Genomic DNA, 19627 nt, shown 5'->3' with positions numbered 1-19627 from the left:
AAACTTAGAAAGTTACCAGTTGTGACTATCAAACACTCCACATGTTTCTGAAGGGAGGGAAAATTGTGTTTGATTTCTGCTGGGGCAAAAGTCAATGTGTTACAATAAATGCTCTGGAAAAAACATTTTATAGTTTTAGTTTAACACATTGGAATATACCCCAAATTACTATACCTGAATAGTATCTGTACCAAAATGGTTTAATTTAGCCAGTACTAATCTTATAGACTCTTTGAGGGTCCCTAAAGTTATTCCTTAAAAACATAAATGACCCACCTTGGCAGCTATTTTAAAACCCAGGACAATAAGTGTTCCCACAGACACATTAGAGAGGTGGTCCAGCCTGGGGATTCGCAGGGTGGGGTGGTGGAGTAGACTTCCTGGGTTCAAATCCTGGCTCCACACCTGCTTCTTGTGTGACCAAGTTACACAAATATTATACAAATATTCCACTGTCTGGATGTACCACAGTTTATGTATCCATTCACCTATTGAAGGACATCTTGGTTGCTTCCTTGTTTTGGCAATTATGAATAGAGATGCTCTAAATATAAACATTTGTATGCCATCTTAAGATTTTTCATCTTAAGATTTTTTCCCTTGGATCTAAACCCTAACTTGTGTGGCCTTTGTTTCCCTATATGTGAAGTAGGACAATAGCAATACCTACTTCATGGATTGAATCAACTAATGCACATAAAATTTTAATTGTGGCTAAAACACATACTCTTGAACTGAAACTTTCTTTTTTTCAATTAAAAGAGTAAACTAGGTAAAGTTTTAATCTTCAATACTCTTGCATATTAATATTACTGTATATCAACTTTTAAGGTCATTTATGTCCTAAGGTTTTACCCAGGGAGACTTGATTGTACTGGGACTTTTGTCTGAAATGCCACCATGTCAAAAACAGAGAAAACAGCAACCTTGGGTTCAAACTGAAAATTAATTGCAAGTTGAGATCCACACCACCTTTAGTTGGTGAAAGTTCTAATTCACAATGTAATAGCCTCAGATAACAGATTAAACCTATGCTTCTGGTTTTGAAAGGCTCTGGTGAGCGCAGTGAATGCAGCTTTAGCTATTGTATAGAGGACTGAGATTTATTTAATCAAGATGGGAAATAAAGGTTTATGATAGTCTAAGAAGCAATAACGTTTCTATTTTCATGTAAACTACTTAAAATAAACACCGAGGGCAGCAAACCAGAAATATGCCCCCCAAAACAGAAGAAGAACGGCTTCTAAATATACGTTTTTTCCCTGTTTCATTTTAAGCAACAGACAAGAATTTAACTAAATTATTCTCTACTGAGACTATTAAAATGGCTTTTCTATTGCTATCTGGATGTAATTTCAGATCCACTCAATTTTGAGAAATTGACTAAAATCCAAATCACAGATCTGGTGTATTTTAAACGGTGCTACATGCGCTATGCAACATTTATGCTGATTACAACACTGAAGTAGTTGGACTCAGGTAATTTAGTTAATAGTATTGAACCAGAGATGCCAAATTAATTTCTTAGACATGTTCATGAATATGTATACAATTATTATGAGGCTTGATGATTAAAAACGTTCCCGTTTTCTTCTTGTTCGTTGGTGATACAAGTTAGGTCAGATAAATATTTAGAATACGAGATTCCCAGAATTATAAAACCAGGAAGAACTCTAAAGTGTATCTCTAGTCCAATGTTCTCATTTTCTAGGTAAGAAAACAGAGGCCCAGGAGAAGCAGGGGAATGTAGTGGTTAAAATCTTGGGCTTTTCACTCTAGCCTGGGCAACAAAGCAAGACTCTGTCTCAAAAAAAAAAAAATCTTGGGCTTTGGAGCCAGACAGACCTGAGTTCCAGTCCCAGATCGGCAAATCATTCCCTATGTGACCTTGGGTAAGTTATTTAACCTCTCTAAGCCTCAGTTTCTTCATCTGTGAAATGGGGATATTAATTGTACTGGAGTGCATTGTCACTACTCAGCAGATGTTAGCAGCTATCATTATTATTATGAATAAAAAGTGACTCAAAGCAAATAAGCAGCAGCAGAACTAGAACTTAAGAGTTTCTGACACATATCAGGGCTTTTTTCATCTAAACACAGTACCTAGGATAAAAACTCACTGATACTGACAATTTAAGAACTGTATAAATCTACATCAAATAGACTCTTTCAGTATTTTTGCTATTGAAGTGTTCAAAATATTAAATTAGTGATTACACACCAAGGTTTCAATTTCATGCAGATTCACACATATTTAGCTTTCCATAAGCAATGGATATTTCATGTTTACCTCCGTAACTCTTAACAGCACAATTACATGCTTTTAAATATTTTCCACCAAAAGCTGCTCATATAAAATAAATGACGAGACATACAGGCCACAAATAATAGTTAGGGTGCACTCACTCATGATTTGACTTTGGTTAGTTGCTATTACATATTGAATAAGTATGATATTCTTGATTTGTACTGTCAGTCAGATATCAGCACATCCTCTGTACATCTGCTACGGAGGAAGCGAGAATAAGGGACACGGAGGGAAAAGCTCAACTGAATCTACACTATGAGTGACATTTGCCTTGGCTACAATAGACTACTAGGAATCCAGCAGCCACCTGATCACAGACATTTGGAATCACCATTTTTTGTCAACATTTGTCCTTAAAGGGTTCATTCCACTCAGAGTTAGTTGACTATTTTTCTTATATTTTGAAAAACTGAATAATCAAGAAGTCTCATAAAGAATATTAGCTTTATATAATATGCTCCCAATACTTCTGCTTTTGATAATTTTTAGTTAATTGGTGGTTTTTCAGTAAATGTTCTCAGACTGTCAAGTGGGTACTTAAAACATTTTCTGGTAATAAACTAAAGATCATTTTTCTCCTAATCTGGAGAATGATTAATATCTATATATATAGTTAGAATTAATTTTAAATCTTTAAAAATAATTAAGAGCAAATGTACTGCAGTAGAAATATAACAAATATACATGAAGTCAAACTACAGTGAGATAAGCTCCAGCACAAACACGCACAAAGTCAAAACACCTTTTTATGTAACATCAATATGATTCAGCAGACCAACAGATGAAGAAAATAGTAATTTGAAAGGTGGCAATTTGTATCCATACCTGGTATTTAGTATTTCAGCTACTAGAAATAAAATAGTTTGGCGAACTTACCCGCATTTTTGCACAAGCATCTTGGGTTGATTCTGTTCCCCTAAGCTCTTTTATCAGCATAGAACCTAAATACTAAAATACAAAAAAAAAAAAAAAAAAATTCAGTGATTTATGAAAAAGACAGTATGAGTAATGATTTTAAAACAAACTGTGGAAGTATTACTTGCTAGGTTTCCTGGCTGTAAGTTGTTGCATAACTTTTGAAAACTAACAGTAACTAATCCTAACAAATAGATGCATTCATAGGGAGAATGCAGCAGAATTAACCATAAGTTCTGGGGGCTGTAATTGCTCTTTATAATCAAACTGCAGCATCTTCTAAAGATGCCATCTTTCAAATCATATTTAACTGCAAAATGGGGGCATCTAAAAATGTTTTCCCCTTTTTTGAGGCAGCAATGTCTGGAAAAATAAATCACACTACTATCTATGTAATTACAGGGTTGTATGAGACAGCTGAGAAGCTAAGCAACATGTCCCCCATTTGGGCTTATTCTGCTGCATAGGTAATTAATGTTAGGCTGTTCTTAGGCGGAGATGCAGTTTTGGACCATTTTCATTCACAGCTGTGTGCCCTATGGTTGATCCACCTGAGAAGGAGATGGGAGGGTGCAGGGAGGGAAAGTGTCATTCTCAGTTGTTTCTCAGGGGAGAGAGCTGAGTCCCTGGTGCAAAGTGACACTTGGAGAGTCTGATGGAGACTAAAGAAGGATGAGAAAGTCTCCTCCCAGGAATTACCCACCACTTTGCTGTTAGATCAGATCCAGTACTGTACCACCCTGCTACAAAACACTGCTCGCACTCCAGCTTCCGGCTGGGGGCAGATGTCTGTTTTGCCTTTCTGTCAATTGACTCCTCTTCAACTTTTTGAACCTTCAATAGGGTTCCTTCACTTTGTCATTTTTTTCCCCTCCCTAATTGCTCTTCCATAAAAAAGCTCTGTATGTCTTTTGAAAAAGTGAATTAAAATAATTATTTTAGAAGACATTTGAAGGACAGTGCCTGACATGACTGGCAAACATCCTGGGACTCTGTGGAAGTGGCAGTGGGCATCACCAGTCTCAGCCCAGGAAGCCCCTGATTTGCAGAGCATGTGCGTCGGAAGGCACAACAGCAGAAGGCGTGGTCGGGGCCTTGAAGAAAGGCATGTCCAGAAATGCTCAGGGATTTGGGCTTTGAGTTTTGGTGGAAAGAAGCATTCAACCCTATAGTTTTGGGGAGTAGTATTGAAATAAATCCGATGCCGCAAGATAAAGAAATAGTAAAAGGAGCTGAAAGCACAAAATAAAATTAAAAAAAAAGCCTACGTGCTGTGAGATAACCACAATGCCCACATCTTAATCAAATTAAGGTGACATTTATTATCTTTTGGTGAAATCCTTATCTTTTAAGTTATCAGGAAAGTTTCCCCTAAATGAGACATTTCTTTTCAAGAGAGGCAGTTTCGATGAGTTGCTAAAGGTTCAGCCACTTTTTCTGCTGTAGTCATGACAACCACCACCTGACCCAAAGCCTACAGTAGATTTTGAACATTCACCTGTTCATATTATTCACAATTCTCAGCTCAGTATAACTATTTTTCTCTCCTCTAAAAAACAATAAAAAATGCAAACCAGGATAATCCGGTTAGATGACAATGAAAAGAATCTGGTATTTATATAAAGTGGTAGACCCAATGTTTTGAGACCTGCTGTTTGGTGAGTGGAGATGTATATAATGTGCTATATTTATACTCATTTCCATTTTAAGATCATGCTTTATCACATGTCTTTTAAAATACCCAACTATCCAAGAATAAGGCAAAACAGACCTTAAGCTTACAAGATTAAAAGGGTTTTAAAGCTCCAGTTATTTGAATTTGCTCTCGGAAGGAAAGGGAAAGTGGACGGGAAAACGCTTTAGGAATTTCAGTGAAGGATATTTTGGGATATTTTCAATACAAACGTAAACAAACCCAAAACGTATCCTCTATCCCCACTTGTACTCAAATACTGAATTCAGGGTAACTTACAAAAGCTTTGTAATCACACGATTGGAAGATGAGCTTTTCTGGGTGATGCTGCCAGTACTGTACTGGAGTTGAGGCTGTGGCTTCGTTTGGAGGTCGCAAGGTAATGGAAGGTTCTCCCCAGTCTCCTGTCTGAAAATGACATTTATTCTAGTGGCAATATGAGCAGTAAGCCAAGTTCATTCCCTGTATCTACCCTGAGTTCAACTTATACATGTGTGCTGTAACTATGCAAATGAATTTGAGTGTATTTTATATATATAAATACTTTTACTGGTTATTATGTATTTATGTGTATTAGCATCAGATTTCCCTCAAGCTGAGCTAAATTTGAGGTGGTGAAGAAGTTCAATTATTCCCTGCTCTGAATGATACCCTAAGCTAGATAATTTTAAAATAAAACATGAAAATATTAATAAATGATTTACTAATTCATAATTTCCCATTACAACAGAGAACACATAATCTTTAAACAAATTTTTTTAAACTTGACTGAAATTTTTAGTTTGAATTGCTTTTACATTCAGAATACATAGTTCTATAAATTTCAGTTCCCAAATGTGACATGTACCATGCACTTTGCATAATTTTAAATCTCTGCAAACATGGTGCTGTAAACATGATACTAAACAAAATTTTGAAAGAAAAATTTACTAATGGGTGACAACTAGTTTCTCTCATCTGAATTCAATTGTATTGATTCAATGCCACTGTGACTGTCTTGGATGTATTCAGCTGCCTTCCTCAGAAAACCTAAAGCACCAATGAAGACTAAACATTTGAATGCCAAGTTTGATCATATGTGCATATGCATGTCCTCGAGAATTCTGACTCATAAACACAAGCACATTTACATATGATCGTGTATCATATATATTCCCATAACACAGATCTAAAATAGAAGGACATCCCATCATTTATCCCTTTCCACGAGGTTAGCCTCAACTTGTTTCATGACTAGTGAGAAATGTGAGTGTCCATAAAGTCAAAGGCCTGTGTCAGCTGGTCTTTTCTGGGCTCTGCTCTGGGTTACATATTATACATGGGATAGTTCTTACCCTTTTCCATGATAAAGATTTTGAGTTTTCAAAATTCAGTTCTTAGTTCTCAAATGGACATAATTCAAACTAGATTCACAGGCAGATTTCCAAAGCCACTCTTTTCTAATCTAGATTTGGCTGATCTTATATAGAATTATGAGAAATTACTTTTCAGGAGTTGGAGGAGTGTAAAATGGTCTCTTGAACTCCAAAACCAAGTAAAATCTTGGTTAGAGAACAAGTACTAGCAAATGGGTTGACATACTGTAGGATTTTTCTAAAAGAATTTTCAAGGAGTCTAGGACAAGAAGGCAAAAGTTTGGATGTAGGTGTATGTTTTGGAGGGGAAAGAGAGTCCATAGATTTCATTAAATTCATTGAAAGGATCTAGAAACCTCAAAAGGTTAAAAACCATAGTTCTCCAGGAAGGGTTTAAACAAGCTGTGTGTGTTGGGGAAGAAGACGAGCATTCCAATGTTCTCTGTGCGGTTTGGACTTACATTAGGTGCGGTAGGAGGCAGCTGTTGATAGTGGAAAGTCCTATCTAGAGAACTTCAGTAATGCACAGAGTTTTTCATAGCAGTAGAGAGCCTGAAGCTTTTCTGCTTGTGATGGGTCTCTTCCAATTGCAGGAAGAGCAAAGTTAGCTTCATGCTGTTTCTTAGCTTCTCACCGTAGTGGATGACAGTTGGAACTGCTCTGGCTCTTCTCTCATGCCCGGTTCTGAGCCATGCTAGTTTTGCTCCAGTTGCTAACTTACTTGAATATTGCTTGTTCCCCTATTCCCTGCCTGTTGGTATTGTTAAGACTTTATCTGTAATATTTTTAGCATTTTTGTCTATTTTATGACCCATCCCTGACTCATTCTTGAGTTATTCTCTTTATATTTACATGAATTTTTATTTTGCAAAAGCGATAGCTGACTGCAATTCATTTTAGGATTGAGTTTTTCTCTGGCTTCCTATTTTGATTTTTTCTTTTCTTTCTCTCTCAAATGTCTGGATCTTTGTTATCTCTCCAGTCTTTATTTCAACTGGCTATGATTTGCTCTCGAAAAACTTCTATAAAATTCAAAATGTGGGCTATGTGAATTTCAATATTATTTTGAAATGCAGCGTAGTAACTTTTAAGTGATCATAGCTTTACATTCTGGAAACATGCAGCTATGAGTTCTTAAATAAAAGCTCTACCCAAATCTAGCAAATCATCTTCTACTCTCCCACATTAAACTTCTCCCTCCCTCTCCTCCCTTCTTCCCCTCCCTTGATTAAAGCAACAACAACATAGCAAACAGATATTGTACATTTAAGTCACAGGTAACACTGTTAACGGAACGACAAGTTGGCACGCAACTCCGTGGAATGATACAAAAGGAGGATCTGGTTGACTTCAAAAGATCCTTCAATCCAGTGTCTGCTGACGTGACAACGTAAACCAAGCATCAGATCTTCATGTTAGCCCTACTATCGTTTAGCAGAGCTGTACCGTGGCCAAGCTCAACAGGCAGTTTTCAAAAGAGTCTGAACATGGCATGAGCTGGGGGCACCATGGGTTACAGGGCAGGGCTGGGAATAGGGCTGGGGGAGGGCATGGGTGGAGTAAAGCTGGGGTTCTGGGGACATTGTCACATGTTAGTACATTAAGCATGCAAATCATAGGCAAACTCATTCTCTAACTGTTCAATTAACTCACATACTTTTATAATCAAACTTTAATGTGAGTTCCATACACTTAAAGCCAGAATTACAGCCAAATGCTGATCCAAATATTTACATCATCCACATAAGTTGTAGCAGCCACTTAGGGAATAACAAGCCCCAGCACATACAACCTCAGTCTGGAAATCATTGAGATCTCTTATTTGATCACCACTTAAAGAAATTCGTTGCACATCCATTTAACTCTGTTTAGACAGCACCATCATCTGCTCTCCTCTGATTCTACTTTGTCCAGAAATCACTAAGCACCTGCTTTGAATCCAGGATGATTTGATAGGACCTCCCCTGGGTGCCATGCAAACAGATGATCACAGGGAAGAAAAAGATAATCCTTACTTCGTTTTCTTTGTGGCCTTGAAACATTGCTCCAGTCCAAATATTTTAAAATTTTCGATAGGGACTGAATCTATCTCTCTGGAAAGAGACACTGAGTTTTGTCATATTTAGTGCTATTTCCAGAAATTTGTTTTCAAACAGAGGGAAAAATGTTCTTAAGATTGAATTTATAAAAAAAATAAATTTCTTTTCTTCTTGGAAATTCACCAATTTCTTCTTGCTCTCTTTTTTTTTTAACCTTAGTTCTAAGAATATTTAGAAGACAATCAGTAGATGTTGGTACTTCACTTTGGCATTAATTTAATGGGAATGGATGGACTCCAACAACTGGATTTAACATGACGCTACTGTAAGAACAGGTATGACCTTGGCCCTTGGCTAGGATTCAGCTTTACCTGGTTGACTGCCAGTAAAAACAAGAGTTCAGAGAACAAGGGTGCCTTAGGTCTCAACCCTCCTGGAGGCTGAATTACAGCAGGAATGAGCTATGGAGGAATTAGGTAGAGTAGTTACTAAATGCAGTGGCAGAAGAGGCCAAAAAATAAATTAAGATTTTTGCCTCATACATAAAATAATTCTGAATCCTGAAGTGCAGTTTTCGGTCTTGTTTAATAATACATTCATGTCTACATAATACGTGTATTTCCTCAGGCAAAAATTTTTAATTAAATTTAATAATTTCCCACTTTTAAAAAATGCTTATTAAATATTAAATAACAATCTAACAGACCTAAGAAGCTTTTACCTCAATAACTGTTCATGGTTTATAATCAAAGCTTACCTTTTTTTTTTTCTTTTTTTTTTTAAGAGACAGGGTCCCATTCTGTCACCCAGACTGGAGTATGGTGGCCCAATCATAGCTCCCTGCAGCCTTGAACACCTGGGCTCAAATGATCCTCCCGCCTCAGCCTCCTGAATAGCTGAGACTATAGGTGCATACCACCACACCTGGCTAATTTATTTTTTATTTTTTGTAGAGATGGGATCTTGCTATGTTACCCAGGATGGTCTCAAATTCCTGGCCTCAAGTAATCCTCCCACCTTAGCTTCCCAGAGTTCTGGGATTATGGGTGTGAGCCACCATGCCTAGCCATAATTCAAGTTTATCTTTAATGAAAAGCAGATTTAAACACAGGTAACAATGATGCAATAATATTTAATTAGATGTAGTAGGAAAAGTTTAGTATAGAATTCTGTCCTATTTTAAACTATTACTGACCATGAGAAATTAAAATGATTCAAGGTACTCCTAATAAATGTCTTCAGGCTATTTCTTTAGTGCTTTAAATACTTACAGGAAATCTTTCCTTTAGGTTCACGTATTTGAATAATCTTAATATCTCAAGAATTTTGTCATGGCTTAAAAACCTCACTTATTTGGTATTTATTAATTTTTATATGTATGTCTTAAGGCTTTTTCAGGTTTTTATAAACACACTAAAGGATGTCAATTAAACAAAGGAAAATCTGTATCATTCACTATCTCTTCAAACGCAAATAAAAACTAACCTTCTAACACACAAAAAAACATAATTTGAGGTTAGAATTTTAAATGGAGAGTTGATTTTATTTAACAGGTATTTAGCAACTGCCAACTATAAATTCATAATCTGGCTGAGTTTAAAGGGCTATAATTGGGCCACATCTAATATAATACAATTAAATTAAACATTCTATTATACCACCAGCTGAAAAATCTAAAACCATTAACTTAATGTAGGTATAAAACATAAAACAAAATTCACAAAATCTCAACTGGATGGCAGATTCCAAAATACAGCTTTTAAACTTCGCATTATTTCAAAAGGTGGCAAATAGCTGTAAGTTTTTAGGTCACGTGCATCAGACATCTAAGGCAAACTCTAAAATAGATCATATCATGTACTGTCTCTCCCCCAAAAGGAAGCTGAATATTCCATATTCTATATGCTCTGAGAATAAAAAGGGGAAAACATTCTCTATGTTCTTATTTTCTTCTTGAGAAAAAAGTTTTCCAAGGACGTCAGTAAATAATTAGAAGCCACGATAATGACTTAGCTCTCTAACATTAACAGAAAGGCATGGTATTTTCCAAGCCTTGTATTATTCTTTTAAAATTTTTTTAAAATTAGGATTTAATTGATTTTTTAAATAGAAGCTTTTAAATCTTTTCTACTAGGAACTTCTCCTACCCACCTGCTTGTAAATTTAGATCTGAATATTAACAAACATTATTCTCTATTTCTTCAGAACACTTAACAAAAAACTAAAATGGTTTTAAATGACAATTGTTACTTTAAGGTTTTATTTTCAATAATTCTGACAAATTCCAGAGGTGGGCTACCCAAACATACATAAGATATATGTGATAACATTTGCTCTCCGAACCTTTAAGGCTTTGAAGAATGCTACATACAGCTCTATGTTTATAAATATGTATACATATATTTGGATGTTAATGTAAAGAAAGGGCCTCCTACAAATACACATATCTGAAAGCAGGATGCTGTAGTTGTTCTTTTAAAAAAATCTTCCAGAATAAAGAATGCTAGTTTGGTCAAATGCAGTTGGTTATACTGAATTTTTTCCTTTTGATGATAAAGAGCAGAGATGGCCACTTCTGAACACATAGAAGCTTTGGTTAGCATTTATGGGTTCAGGAGGAACTGCTAGACCATATGAGCACCAGCAACAGGCAATGTATAGACACCATAGTCCTCAGAGCCAAAAGTCCCATGCATAGGAGGACGGATGTGCCTGATGCAGCATCATCCCCAAAGGCACTTCACAACAACGCCTGCGAGACAGCCCTTTACATGCCACCTCGAGAGTTCTGCTCAGTGATTCTCAACCAAACGTCTCAACCTCTCAGACAGCAGGCTATCCAGTGGGGAAAATTTAACAGGATGTGAAAATAGAATTGTCTTTTAAAATACAAGACATAAAAACCCCAAACATTTAAATGTTTACTTTCCAAATGAAAAGGATTTTTGCTAAAATATGCAAAGGTGAAATGTGCACATTTGAGTATTAAGCAGCTCAGAGTAAAATGGGTCACAATTTCACACACATTCCAAAGATCAATCCAGTATTGTCAAATGGAAAAAGGCTGAGAACCACTTTGTAGCTGTAACAGTGCCTCTCCCGCTTAGCTTCCTCCCACATTTGCATAAAATGTACACAGTGTCATGCAAATCATACTCAAATATTTCTCACAAGTAAAGCACACGAATCTTTGAGAACCATTAGACACAAAAGGTTGAATAGCCCATGGACATGAAGAAGTACAAAATGGGGAAGAAAAACACTGATATGTACATGTTATTTTATATATATCGGTATCAATTTACCCTTTTCTTTTTTCCTGTAAAAGCAAGTTAACACAGATGCCTGGAATGAAAACCAAAACTCACATGGGACAGATTTTAACTGTAGACTTTAAAGCCAAATATGTTTCTCATTTTAGAACAATGTTTGCACATCAACTAGTCACGAGGCACAGTAAATGAAGTATAATAGACAAAGAATCTCAGGAATCAAGAGACATTACAAATTTCTGCACTGCCAGGACACAGTACCTATAGCTGTTGACAACAGTTTGCAACACATCACAAAGCGCAAATTCAGGAGGAGAAAATAACCATTTGTAACCTTACATTATGAACCTGATGGATCGCTGAGAAAGGAAATCCAGCATTCTGATTGGTCCATATTTCACAGACAGACGACTGCTGATATAAACAGAAAACTATCTCATCTTGTCAATATTTAAAACATGGCAGCTACCAAGGTAGCATCCAGGAAGAGAAAGAGGAAAATAATAAAATGCAAAGAATCACATTTTTTAAAAAAAACCTCAAAAAACCTTTTAGGATGCTCAAGGTTTAATAATTGACTTCCAAGTCATTCATTTTGCTTAAAAACATTTTGGGTTGGCTGGAATAAAAAAGATTATTTATACATTAGTGTTACAGGAAGGGACAATACCAATAAATTCACACCCTGGAAAAAGCAAACTGTGTTTTACATTTGCCAAAAAGAATGGAAATACCTTCCCACTTCATGTCAGTACTTTCGGAGGATAAATATTTTCATTAACTTCAAGAAAGATGGGAAAAAAACCTTTAACATAGGTCAAAATTTTTTATTCTCTTATCTTCAATGACCAAGAGCAAACAATGCAATAAAATGACATTTCTTATTTAGTCATTGCTCCATTTGATAAACCCAGAAGATACTTATGCTTCCAGAGTTCTCAGGGGGAAACCTCTGTAGTTAACAAAGGAAGAAATGTTGATTTGCTACCAGCACTTCTTCCTGGAATGGTGGTGGAGGAGGCAGAAAGGAGGCTGGAGCAGTGAAAGGTTGGGCTCAGGGAAACTCAGTTTATGGGAACAGCATTTGTGAGTTTAATCAATCAGCTCCATAATTTTGACTCTCCATCCCGCATCATTAACAACTCACGGCAATCATGTTTGCTCAGAACGAAACACCGGACTAACCAGCAGCCCCTCCCAGGAGTAACAGCATAAACCGCCAAATAAACCGACTTGGCTTGACCTTTCCAGAGTTCTTTTCCTGCATGTCATTGTTCTAAAAGACACCGTGAAATTGAATCACAGAAAATGGCAGAGTGCCTGAACTCATTCAGCAAGCGCTGTGAGCATCCCCGGAGTTCATAAGCAGAGCGTACAAAGATCATCGCAGGGAGGAGATAAGCACATGACCACGACATGGTTTAGAAATCCAGCGAAGAACGGTATCATCAGCAAACACATTATGCAAAAGAAAGCTTATCCCTAGGAAAAAGTTTCCCCACTCCACCCTCCCAGAAATGCTCACGAGAAATTTAACATCTCTCTATCCAGGTACAACAGCATCTCCACACACACCTGCACCTTTGCTTTCCATCCCTTCTGTCATCTGGATGGCTTGCTGGGGACAGACTGTCAGGAAACTGGCAGTCTGTTAAGGAAGTTAGGTCCCCAGGGTCTGACCAAAGTCACTGACAACCTCCAATTTTGAGCAGCTCTGCTATTCTCAGTCCCCTCTCTAATAATCTTCATGCTACTTTATCCACAGGGGGAGGATCTTCCTCTCAAAAATTAATTCTCCAGTAAGTTAAGTCTTGGGCCCATTAACCCCACCCCTACCCCTTGTCTCCAATAGCTGTCATCTGACTTAAATATACCAACTCCATGCCTTAGTTGGATTACCATCTTAACTGGAGCCAAATGTACTTCTATGGTACCCCTGACCTGTTCGGCACTCTCACCCACAGTCCTGGGCTAATTCTTTTACACAAATCACATCTTCTGCAACTTTCTAGTGCTAGTAATGACTCAGGGACCACCTGTCATCTGACAGATGAAGACACAGACATTCAGAGAGGTTAGGTGGCTTGCTCAGGCCACACAGGGGGAGTGGCACAAGGTGTCAGCCTGCTGGGATGCATGTGAGCCCAGTACCGATGTCACTGGAAGGCAGAGGGCAGCTCCAGTCACGTGGACCTTGTTTTACTGATCCCGAAACAAGTGTACTTAAATGCACCCAGTTCATAGCACAGCCTCAATTCTACAGGGGTTCAAACACCTAAAATTTTTATTGTTTTCCAATCATTACTCCCAGGTAGGCCATGCCCAGTCTCCCTGCCCTGATGGGCACCAGGCCACTTCACATTTTGGACAGACTGCATAACTTCTTGGTCACTTTGAGTCACAAAGAATCAGTTTTGTATAAAATCCAATCTCATATCTGATTCAAACTTTTCCTTCCCTCATGATGCACCAGTCTTGGGGCTTAAGGAATCTGAGTTGGATTAGAGAAACTTGGCTGGTATTTTGTCTTTTCCTCAGAGAAGGGAGGGTGGGGTGGCATGGTCTATCTCCGATGTTCCCCACCCCAACCTCTACCTCCTTCGTGTGCTTAGTTGGGGAAGAGGGTCTGGGAGAAGGATGAGGGCCTCTTTCTTGTCTGGCTGTGCCGAATTCTCTCTGATGGCTGTCACTGCTTTTCAGCTAACACTAATGTGGCCTCCTGTGTGCTCTGTATAGCAGAAGCCCCAACCTAGGCTCTCCTGTGTGCCTGTGTGAGTGCTTTAGAGTGTGTAGTGCTTAGTTCCTACAAGAAAATTCCCACTTAGCATGCTGTTACACAAATATCTTCCAACAGTCACACAAAATTACCAGAGTTAAGGAGGGAAGAGAGGATCTTGTGCCATGCCTGTTTCATTTTTAAAAAATTCATGTAAAAATTTTCTCAATGAAGAAAAAAGAACCCTCTAGTCAAATATTCTGCAGAGAGTTCGTACATGGATTATACACATTTTTACAGAAGTTATAATAAATATTTTCCATTTATAAGTCATGTTTTAAACTAAAAAAGTAAAACCTCTATAATTTCTAACATAGTTATATATTGCCTAACGACATTTTGGTCAAGAACAGACTGAATACATTATGGTGGTGCCGTAAGATTATAATAGAGTATTTTCACTGTACCTTTTCTATGTTTAGATATGTGTAGATAGGAAAATACTTACCACTGTGTTACGATTGCCTATAGTATTCAGTACAGTAACATGCCATACAGGTTTGTAGCCTGGGAGCAATAGGCTACATCATATAGCCTAAGTGTGTGGTAGGCTATACCACCTAGATTTCTATAAGTACACTCTGTGATGTTCGCACAAAGATGAAATTGCATGGTGACACATTTCTCAGAATGTATCCTCATCATTAATCAAAGCATGACTGTAATTGTGTGAGTCAGCGCAAATGGCAAAAAGTCAACTTTAAAACAGAGTTTAAAATAAAGACGGTTAACTGTGTTTTAGTTATGGAGTTTTTTTTTTTTAAAAGCTGATACATTCTAGATATTATAGTAATTCTATTGGCAATAAATAATTCATTAGGTTCATAGAGCAGCAACTTAAGGTGGACCAGCTATAAATGGTGTATTCATAATATGAAATAGCTCTTCTCCTAGATACGGAAGTATAGACTGGGTGTTGGAATGAGTTTTTTAAATGCAAGGGAGTTTCCACTGCAGAAATTCATTATGTCTATGAAGACCATATGTTGAAGTACAACATGTATTGAAATACCGAGTCTTGAAAAGTTTTGAGAAGGAAAATATAATAGCAGTGGTAAAATTTCATCCAGGGCCAAAATTCCTAGAAAAGTAGTGATTTAAATCTAAGTTTTAATTAAGCGTTAAAATGTCTTCATCTGTAAAGAAGAAGAATAATAGTATCTGCCCTACTTATTTTACAAGGTTGCTGTGCAGCTCATGGCAAGCTTCCTGAGAGAGGAAATTTTTTCACAGTTAAATTTCTAGGGCCTGGAACACAGAAGGACCTCAAACAGATTTGCTAAATGAATGGAATCATGTCATATATCCAGAAGTTCTTGGTAAATGGCAAAGCACTACTACTATACAAATATTAGTCACTATTGTTATTTGTGATCATTTGTAATAGGTCTGCTTTATTGCTGCCACTGTGCCTTTAGTAAACTATGTCGCTGCCAAAACACTTCTGGTAAAATGCACCAGAAATTAATCTTGAAGACTTCTTGCTAGAAAAGTCCTCATTTTTCCCGATAAAGGCTGAAAATGGGCTGCCAACTTTGCTGGAGAGAGAAGGAACATTTGTCATTAGTGCACCTATATGCCAAAGGGCTGCTTGCAGAGAGCTTGGAAACAATTCTGTAAAAGAATGTTAATCACCCCTTTGCAATTTCATTTGCTTATTCATTTTCTCTCAATTCCTTATCCACATATACTGCAAAGGCTAATTTCGTTTTTCTGAACCTGAATCACTATGAAATCCAAACAAATGGGGGCTCTGTAAGGATCAAATAGACTTAGAATTGAGATATTTTCAATAATTTAATGTTTACTTCTTTGATGATGAAGTCAACACACATTTGAAGGTGTATTATTTTACCTTTAGTTCAAACCTCTCCCTTGACTCTGGAACTGTTTTCTTAATATATAACACACATCTCATTCTTGTTACCATCTTGTACCGCAGATTATCATGACTTCAGTTCAGAAAACACAAAACACAACATAGTTGCATTCAAATCTGATCACAAAATAAAAAGGATATTACCAATTTCCAAAGTTTTCCTCCTAAAAATGGACTTCTCTTCTGCTCAATTGGTAATAATCCATAGTTTACAATAAATTCTCTCTTCTTCGTCATTTGCTTTGTTCTCTTTATTGGAGCATTCTTGAAAAATGCTATAACATCTTCCATTAAAAGCAAACTTTCCTTGATGCAACATCATCCTCAATCTCCTGCTCAATTTCTGTCCTTTAAGCAAAGCTCCCTGATAAGTGTGTCCTCTTTTTCTTTTTCTGTCCTCACCTGAGCCCACCCTACTGAAACAGAAACAACTTTTCATTTTCCTTAATCTATCTAACACCCTTGATCACTCGTCCCATTTCATAGCCTCTTTTGCTGGTTCCTGTTACCTGACCATCCCTGGAGGGTCAATCCTCAATCTTTCTCCAATCCTTCTTGGCTATAGTAGGTGGTCTCATCCGGCCTTGACTCCTAAATTTCTATCTCCAGCACAGACTTCTCCCCTAAACCCCAGACTTGGACATCCAGCTGCCTACCCGACACCTTTAATAGGCATCTCAATCTTAAATTAAATGCCCCAAACCAAGCTCCTGTTACCTTGCCTTCCCTATAATATAGCTTTCTTATCTCTGCAAATGGCAGCCCCCTTCTCTCAGCTGCTCAGTCTCAAAATGTTGGTGCCATCCTTTCTCTTACATTCCACATTCAATCCAGCAGCAAAGCCTGTTGAATCTGCTTCTAAAATCTTCTCGCTCTCCTGTCACTACCTGGTCCAAGCCACTCCCTTTGCTCACTTGGATTATTCCATTGGCTTCCTAACTGGTCTTATTGCTTTCATCTTTATCAGCTTACTGTCTGTTCTCCATACAACAGCCAAAATGAACCATTTAAAATGAAACCCAGACCATGCCACTCGGCTCCATTCAACTCAGAAGAAAATTCAAAGTCTTAACAACAGCCTGCAAGGTTCTCCATGCTCTGCTTTTCCTCTCTGCTCTCCTCTCCTGCCACGCTTCCTCTTGCTCCCTCGGGTCCTGACAGCAAAACACACTCTGACTTTAAAGCCTCTGCTCTATTCTCCTTCTGCTTCCCGACACTGCAGGACCAGGTCCCTCGCTTCCTCCAGGTTCTACGTTAATGTCGCCTTCTCAGAGATGCCTTCCCCGAGCTCCCCAGCATATTAAATCCAAATCAAGTCCATGCTTTCCACACTGTGAAAGGATTATTCTTTCCAGCAGAAATTTATAATGTGAGAAAAGTTTAGAGCATAAGAACCTATCTCCCTGACACCCTGGCAATCATTCAAAGATTGTTACTGGTTATCTACTGTGTGCAAGGCATGGGTCACAAAGTGAGTAGGAATCAGCCATGCTTTTAATCAATGTTTATAGGGTGGGAATAGTTACGGGCATGATCCTTTCCCCATTATCAGAACCAGTAGGGCCCACTGGGATTGAGAGGCAGATGCTGGGTCTCAGAACAGAGCAAGCTGATGACAGCTCCATCTATTCAACCACCAATTAGGCTCTGGAAGCCTTCCGGGAGTCTGCTGATGTCGTATAGCTGGTTTAATAAAGAAACTTTTATGAATAGAGCCCTCCAGTCAGATTCTATGAGAGATGAAATTTTCTGCTTTGTCTGAGCCCTGGGAAAAAAAAAAAAACACTTTTCCTCTGTTTCTCCCTTATGTTTGTCATAATACTTCCAACACTTCGGAGTGTTCAGAAATTGACCAGAAAGAATACAACAAGAAATGAGAAAGGTTCAGAGTGAAAGCAAAAGGAATAATGAAGTACATTCCTTCTCTGGGATGATAGTTCTGAAATAAAATGAAAACAAACCTGAAGAGCAAACAAAACAGCTTCAAAGGCAGAAGAAAAAAGGGCATCCTAACAAAGAAAGCCTTGGTCAGCAGCCAGCAAACTCAGAGACTCTTTGAGCAGAGACTTAGACAAGATTAGATCTGTCAAATGATGGAGTCAAGCAAATTCAGAGCCGTCAAGGAGTAATGCACCAAACACCTTGTCTGCATATTTTCTTCCAGCAGTGACAGCTTCCCAACTTCTCTTTTGTGGGCACTAACTGAACCCTGTCTGGAAATCAGAAAATCAGACCCTTTTGTTTCTCTTGAGTTCCCTGGAGGCCACAGGCCAGCCTCTGATCTTTCTTCCATCCCACTGTTGTAGACGGAGGAATGATCCTCCTCTCCTCCTGGGTAAGTTTTGAGATACATACTTGACCCTCTAACAACAGCATGTAATTTAGATTCTTTTCTTCAACTACACGGTCCGCTTCTCAAGTGCAGTGCCGTGTCTATTTCGTTCTAGTTCTACAGTGTGAGACAAAAAGTTAGGAAGGCCCTGCTGACCCTTTTTATAAAAGGTTTCCGATGAATTATTCTATGTGCAAGAAATGCTGGACTCCAGAAAATGCTGCTGCCTGCTATTTCTCCACCTTTCTGCAGAGCAGGTCTTCTAAAACTTCATGATTGTGACCTTCCCCTGTGTCTACGGGGAAGATTCTTGTATAGATCAGTAATCACCTGCTGGGAGGGAAGAGCCAGGCCGAGAGTTGTTCCTCCAGCATCTGTGTGACCCACCATTGCTGGCATCAGCGTTAACCAACCTACCAAAAGTGGGAAGAGAAGTAAACGGCACATTTGGTTCTATCCTAAGTCCTCTGGCATGATATAAATTCTGATACTGCCTGCCCAAGTTTAAGGTTTTCTCCCCATCCTCTTCCCCTTCCTCTCTCTTTCTCCTCCCCCTCCGATCTCTCCTTCCTTCCTTCTTGCTCTCCTTCCCTCCTTCTCTTCCTTTCTCCCTCCCTCCCTCAACTCTAATTCTGGCACTGATAGCACACAAAATAAGCCCTCAGCTGCCAAAGTAGGAAAGAACTACAGGCTTATGATACTCCTGTTATTCATTTGTAGAGAAAATATATAACCTGCATTCCCTAATATGACAGTTGTAGCCCTAAATGGCATTACACAATTATTTATGAACTCTATTCACAGGAAAAAATAGAGCAGAGAAAAAAAAATGAACATTGTCTGTTCAATCCAGATCTCATTGTACCGATCCTCGGATTCTATGGATGTTGCCGGGAATTTAAGTCAATTGAGTTCATGCTGTTTACAGCAATATGGGCTATTTTACTTTATTTTTGCTACCTCAAAGTTTGGACATCATCAGTACTTATACAAACATTTTTCAGGACCAGTAAAAGGCAGAAGTATTAATAACTCTTTCAGAAAAATAGTGATCAGCT

General features: G+C 38.0%; 1 protein-coding gene across 13 annotated transcripts in view; it reads right to left on the bottom strand.

Annotated features, from left to right (window-relative positions):
- The window catches only part of ANKS1B (ankyrin repeat and sterile alpha motif domain containing 1B), a 1021409-nt gene that overhangs the window by 53204 nt on the left and 948578 nt on the right, over positions 1-19627 (bottom strand). For 8 of the 13 annotated variants that reach the window (XM_012664020.1, XM_012664018.1, XM_012664019.1 and 5 more), the window contains 2 exons: positions 5196-5324; positions 3185-3256 (listed from right to left, as the gene is read on the bottom strand). In XM_012664020.1, the coding sequence (XP_012519474.1) occupies positions 3185-3256; positions 5196-5324 (201 nt within the window). Of the gene's footprint in view, positions 1-3184; positions 3257-5195; positions 5325-11921; positions 11997-19627 lie in introns of all 13 variants that reach the window. The other 5 variants (XM_012664021.1, XM_012664024.1, XM_012664029.1 and 2 more) reach the window with 2 other exon arrangements.

Source organism: Propithecus coquereli, unplaced genomic scaffold, assembly GCF_000956105.1.
Source record: "Propithecus coquereli isolate 6110/MARCELLA unplaced genomic scaffold, Pcoq_1.0 Scaffold85, whole genome shotgun sequence".
In the NCBI taxonomy this organism is placed as follows: Eukaryota; Metazoa; Chordata; class Mammalia; order Primates; family Indriidae; genus Propithecus; species Propithecus coquereli.
This window is presented reverse-complemented; position numbering and strand designations above follow the sequence as displayed.